General features: G+C 30.3%; 1 protein-coding gene across 2 annotated transcripts; it reads left to right on the top strand.

Moving 5' to 3' along the window:
* Positions 1-40: 40 nt before the first annotated feature.
* On the top strand, positions 41-3,653 carry LOC143603633 (ent-kaurenoic acid oxidase 1-like). Of its 2 annotated transcripts, none has more exons than XM_077080382.1 (6): positions 41-602; positions 682-945; positions 1,126-1,294; positions 1,394-1,500; positions 1,584-1,705; positions 3,547-3,653. In XM_077080382.1, exons 1-6 carry the CDS (start codon positions 96-98, stop codon positions 3,641-3,643), a joined length of 1,266 nt encoding a protein of 421 aa, XP_076936497.1. In that variant the 5' UTR covers positions 41-95; the 3' UTR covers positions 3,644-3,653. The 2 variants fall into 2 exon arrangements, with proteins under 2 accessions (XP_076936497.1, XP_076936496.1); XM_077080381.1 differs by lacking the exon at positions 3,547-3,653 and adding an exon at positions 2,381-2,510 and having other exon boundaries at positions 44-602.
* The last annotated feature ends 3,264 nt before the right edge of the window (positions 3,654-6,917 follow it).

Below are 6,917 nucleotides of genomic sequence, written 5' to 3'. Positions count from 1 at the left end.
AATGCGTGATTATTTTTATTTTTATTTTCACTCTAAACGTGTGGGAAACAAGCTACTTGTTATTATAATTATTATTGTTACATTCTTTTCATGTAATGGTTTGTTATACATTTTTCGAATATAGGTTTGGATCGGGCGGTCTTTACAAGTCATTCATGTTTGGGAAGCCTAGCATCATAGTCACGGCTCCAGAAGCATGTCGAAAAATACTGTTTGATGATGATGCATTCGAGCCAGGGTGGCCAACCGCGACACTAGAACTCATTGGAAGAAAATCTTTTGTTTCAATTGCCTATGAAGATCACAAAAGGCTTCGTAAGTTGACTGCAGCACCAGTCAACGGTCACGAAGCCTTGTCAACATACATGATATATATTGAGTCTAAAGTGATATCCGCATTGGAAAAATGGTCACAAATGGGACAAATCGAGTTCTTGACTCAACTCCGAAAACTAACGTTTCAGATAATCATGTACATTTTCTTAAGTTCAGAGGGTGAAGACGTGATGGACGCGTTGGAGAAAGAGTACACGAAACTTAATTATGGTGTTCGAGCCATGACCATCAACATTCCCGGTTTTGTGTACCATAGAGCCCTTAAGGTCTTTTACATTAATTGCCATTTATTGATCTAGCTTTTCTGCTATACTTTTAAATATTATTAATAACAACAAATTGCAGGCACGAAAGAATCTAGTCAACATTTTGCAAGCAGCGGTGACTAAGCGCAGGAAGAAGCGAGAGGCGACTCAAGGGTTGCCCAAAACGGACATGCTTGATAATCTCCTAGACGCCGAGGACGAGATTGGAAAGAAACTAGACGACGAGGAAATCATTGATACTCTAGTCATGTACCTAAACGCAGGCCATGAATCTTCAGGTCATGTCACAATGTGGGCGACTCTTCTTCTCCAATCGCACCCAGAGTATCTTAAAATAGCAAAGGTAGCGACATCAAGAATATTGTTAACTAACATATTAAAAATATATTGTTGTTTAGTGGTGTTAAAATGCATGGATTAAAACACAAATTACATAAGTTCTTGTGCTTTAGACACTTTATTAGCTATATGTTTCATAAATTCGAATCCAAGTACGACGTTTTCATGTGTTCATTGGTTACAGGAAGAACAAGAACGGATCATGAAGAATATGCCTCCAGGCCAAAAGGGATTGACCCTAAAGGAGTTTAGGCAAATGGAGTATCTTTCAAAGGTGATCGATGAAACTCTTCGTTTAGTGACATTTTCGCTCATGACGTTTCGACAAGCGAGAAAGGATGTTGATGTCAAAGGTTCGTTTCATCATCTTCATTGTTATATAGCTAAAATACATCCTTATAGTTAACTTCAAAAAAAAAAAAAAAATTAATAAATGCAATTTGTGGTTTTAGGTTATTTCATTCCCAAAGGATGGAAAGTGTTGGTTTGGTTCAGGAGTGTTCACCACAACCCTGAACTCTACCCACAACCCAAAGTGTTTAACCCCTCAAGATGGGATGTAAGCTTTATGTGACTTTTACCATTAATTTGCTTTATAATTTGCTTTGTATAACTTTGACTAATGTAAACATGTGTTACTAGAATTTTGTACCAAAAGCTGGAACTTTCCTTCCATTTGGAGCAGGCACTAGACTTTGTCCTGGAAATGATCTTGCCAAGCTAGAGATTGCCATCTTCCTTCACCATTTTCTTCTTAACTATCAGTAAGTATCCATATAAACCATATTAGATTCTATTTTGACCTTTTAGTCTTAACAGTTTATATTTGAAGTGCATATTCTATTTATAATGTTGATATGTGGTTTAAACCTGTGAGACCGGTCATCAGGTCATCAGTTTGATGTCATATTTAAGTAAGCTTGTGAATATTTAAAGCTAGCGGTTTGTGATTTAGTTAAAACCAAACGTAAAAGTCCGGATCGGACTGGTGATATTTTTACAGATAATTCATTTTATTTTCTAATGCATTTATATGTCAATAAAATATTTGCAAAACTTAATATATTACCTTTTTTCTTGATGTAAAATGCTTCATAATATGATGAATGTAAACTTAATGTATTATCTTTCTTCTAGATTTTAAATTCTCAACTTTTTTATGTATTATATTTTTTCCTATGTTATATTTTATATTTTGAGACTTTTTAATAATGGTTGAATAAGTCACCGTAATTTTTTATACTAAAAGATGCTAACTAATTATGATGCATATATGCTTCTTGTTCTCATGCTAAATATTGCTTTATTTGACTTTTGACCAATTTAAAACGATTTGTTAGTCAAAATTCTTTTATAAAAATTTGGTATTATGGACTAAAATACTTATCGTCTTCCATTTTAGATTACTAAATTTTTGACCTAATTCCATTTTTTTGTAGGCTTGAAAGGGACAATCCATCATGTCCAATGATGCACCTACCTCATCCAAGGCCCAAAGACAATTGTTTGGGAAGAATAATAAAAGTTTCAACATGATGGATCGGACTTTGGAGGGTAGATTTGGAATTTAAATAAAGTATCTACTATCTAGCATTTATTTAAGTCTTCTTTTCAAGTTATGGATTTGGATATTGTAGTTCTATCACGGCTCAAGTCGTCTTTTAACAATTTACCCTGGTGGTGTTGAAGATATCATTAGACATATCAAAAGATAAAGGGATCAAATTTTGTCTTCTTTGATTTTTGATTAGCTTCGGCTTTTATTAGATTTTATAACTAGGTATAAAACCAAACGATAACGGATAGATGCTTGATAATCAAAGAACATATAGAATAACTGTCGGCTTGAGATATAGATTCACCACTCGAACAAACACGTAGGGCAAACTAAACTCAAATTAAGATACAGAAAATCACCACTTGACTTGAATTTAGACTGCAAAGAACACCATTCAATATGTCACTGTTGAACTAGCATTGGAAAACCAATTTCTTCTTAATTAAAATCCATTGAGATAAAATCAATTCAAAATTCTTTATCAGACATAAACACATACCGCCTCTTCTCATTCATATTGAGAAATACATATAAAGAGAAATAAAACTACATCCCACGTTTGCTAACATTTAGGGACATGAAAAATAAAAACAACCAACTAAATTAATTAAATGAAACTAGTAAAAAAAGAAAATAATTCCATTTTGGGACATGGAAAATAAAAACAACCAACTAAATTAAATAAATGGAAATAGCAAAGAAAGAAAATAACTTAATGTATTATCTTAATGTATTATCTTTCTTCTAGATTTTAAATTCTCAACTTTTTTATGTATTATATTTTTTCCTATGTTATATTTTATATTTTGAGACTTTTTAATAATGGTTGAATAAGTCACCGTAATTTTTTATACTAAAAGATGCTAACTAATTATGATGCATATATGCTTCTTGTTCTCATGCTAAATATTGCTTTATTTGACTTTTGACCAATTTAAAACGATTTGTTAGTCAAAATTCTTTTATAAAAATATGGTATTATGGACTAAAATACTTATTGTCCATTTTAGATTACTAAATTTTTGACTTAATTCCATTTTTTTGTAGGCTTGAAAGGGACAATCCATCATGTCCAATGATACACCTACCTCATCCAAGGCCCAAAGACAATTGTTTGGGAAGAATAATAAAAGTTTCAACATGATGGATCGGACTTTGGAGGGTAGATTTGGAATTTAAATAAAGTATCTACTATCTAGCATTTATTTAAGTCTTCTTTTCAAGTTATGGATTTGGATATTGTAGTTCTATCACGGCTCAAGTCGTCTTTTAACAATTTACCCTGGTGGTGTTGAAGATATCATTAGACATATCAAAAGATAAAGGGATCAAATTTTGTCTTCTTTGATTTTTGATTAGTTTCGGCTTTTATTAGATTTTATAACTAGGTATAAAACCAAACGATAACGGATAGATGCTTGATAATCAAAGAACATATAGAATAACTGTCGGCTTGAGATATAGATTCACCACTCGAACAAACACGTAGGGCAAACTAAACTCAAATTAAGATACAGAAAATCACCACTTGACTTGAATTTAGACTGCAAAGAACACCATTCAATATGTCACTGTTGAACTAGCATTGGAAAACCAATTTCTTCTTAATTAAAATCCATGGAGATAAAATCAATTCAAAATTCTTTATCAGACATAAACACATACCGCCTCTTCTCATTCATATTGAGAAATACATATAAAGAGAAATAAAACTACATCCCACGTTTGCTAACATTTAGGGACATGAAAAATAAAAACAACCAACTAAATTAATTAAATGAAACTAGTAAAAAAAGAAAATAATTCCATTTTGGGACATGGAAAATAAAAACAACCAACTAAATTAAATAAATGGAAATAGCAAAGAAAGAAAATAACTTAATGTATTATCTTTCTTCTAGATTTTAAATTCTCAACTTTTTTATGTATTATATTTTTTCCTATGTTATATTTTATATTTTGAGACTTTTTAATAATGGTTGAATAAGTCACCGTAATTTTTTATGCTAAAAGATGCTAACTAATTATGATGCATACATGCTTCTTGTTCTCATGCTAAATATTGCTTTATTTGACTTTTAACCAATTTAAAACGATTTGTTAGTCAAAATTCTTTTATAAAAATATGGTATTATGGACTAAAATACTTATTGTCTTCCATTTTAGATTACTAAATTTTTGACCTAATTCCATTTTTTTTGTAGGCTTGAAAGCGACAATCCATCATGTCCAATGATGCACCTACCTCATCCAAGGCCCAAAGACAATTGTTTGGGAAGAATAATAAAAGTTTCAACATGATGGATCGGACTTTGGAGGGTAGATTTGGAATTTAAATAAAGTATCTACTATCTAGCATTTATTTAAGTCTTCTTTTCAAGTTATGGATTTGGATATTGTAGTTCTATCACTGCTCAAGTCGTCTTTTAACAATTTACCCTGGTGGTGTTGAAGATATCATTAGACATATCAAAAGATAAAGGGATCAAATTTTGTCTTCTTTGATTTTTGATTAGTTTCGGCTTTTATTAGATTTTATAACTAGGTATAAAACCAAACGATAACGGATAGATACTTGATAATCAAAGAACATATAGAATTACTGTCGGCTTGAGATATAGATTCACCACTCGAACAAACACGTAGGGCAAACTAAACTCAAATTAAGATACAGAAAATCACCACATGACTTGAATTTAGACTCCAAAGAACACCATTCAATATGTCACTGTTGAACTAGCATTGGAAAACCAATTTCTTCTTAATTAAAATCCATTGAGATAAAATCAATTCAAAATTCTTTCAGACATAAACACATACCGCCTCTACTCATTCATATTGAGAAATACATATAAAGAGAAATAAAACTACATCCCACGTTTGCTAACATTTAGGGACATGAAAAATAAAAACAACCAACTAAATTAATTAAATGAAACTAGTAAAAAAAGAAAATAATTCCATTTTGGGACATGGAAAATAAAAACAACCAACTAAATTAAATAAATGGAAATAGCAAAGAAAGAAAATAACTTAAAGTATTATCTTAATGTATTATCTTTCTTCTAGATTTTAAATTCTCAACTTTTTTATGTATTATATTTTTTCCTATGTTATATTTTATATTGTGAGACTTTTTAATAATGGTTGAATAAGTCACCGTAATTTTTTATGCTAAAAGATGCTAACTAATTATGATGCATATATGCTTCTTGTTCTCATGCTAAATATTGCTTTATTTGACTTTTGACCAATTTAAAACGATTTGTTAGTCAAAATTCTTTTATAAAAATATGGTATTATGGACTAAAATACTTATTGTCTTCCATTTTAGATTACTAAATTTTTGACCTAATTCCATTTTTTTTGTAGGCTTGAAAGGGACAATCCATCATGTCCAATGATGCACCTACCTCATCCAAGGTCCAAAGACAATTGTTTGGGAAGAATAATAAAAGTTTCAACATGATGGATCGGACTTTGGAGGGTAGATTTGGAATTTAAATAAAGTATCTACTATCTAGCATTTATTTAAGTCTTCTTTTCAAGTTATGGATTTGGATATTGTAGTTCTATCACGGCTCAAGTCGTCTTTTAACAATTTACCCTGGTGGTGTTGAAGATATCATTAGACATATCAAAAGATAAAGGGATCAAATTTTGTCTTCTTTGATTTTTGATTAGTTTCGGCTTTTATTAGATTTTATAACTAGGTATAAAACCAAACGATAAAGGATAGATGCTTGATAATCAAAGAACATATAGAATAACTGTCGGCTTGAGATATAGATTCACCACTCGAACAAACACGTAGGGCAAACTAAACTCAAATTAAGATACAGAAAACCACCACTTGACTTGAATTTAGACTCCAAAGAACACCATTCAATATGTCACTGTTGAACTAGCATTGGAAAACCAATTTCTTCTTAATTAAAATCCATTGAGATAAAATCAATTCAAAATTCTTTATCAGACATAAACACATACCGCCTCTTCTCATTCATATTGAGAAATACATATAATGAAATAAAACTAAATCCCACGTTTGCTAACACTTAGGGACATGAAAAATAAAAACAACCAACTAAATTAATTAAATGAAACTAGTAAAAAAAGAAAATAATTCCATTTTGGGACACGGAAAATAAAAACAACCAACTAAATTAAATAAATGGAAATAGCAAAGAAAGAAAATAACTTAATGTATTATCTTAATGTATTATCTTTCTTCTAGATTTTAAATTCTCAACTTTTTTATAAATTATATTTTTTCCTATGTTATATTTTATATTTTGAGACTTTTTAATAATGGTTGAATAAGTCACCGTAATTTTTTATACTAAAAGATGCTAACTAATTATGATGCATATATGCTTCTTGTTCTCATGCTAAATATTGCTTTATTTGACTTTTGA

The sequence above is a fragment of the Bidens hawaiensis genome, unplaced genomic scaffold (assembly GCF_021521415.1).
Source record: "Bidens hawaiensis isolate Kalapana, Puna unplaced genomic scaffold, B.hawaiensis_p1.1 tig00062315_1, whole genome shotgun sequence".
Taxonomy (NCBI): Eukaryota; Viridiplantae; Streptophyta; class Magnoliopsida; order Asterales; family Asteraceae; genus Bidens; species Bidens hawaiensis.
The sequence above is the reverse complement of the archived record's forward strand: the minus strand, read 5'-3'. Positions and strand labels throughout refer to the sequence as shown.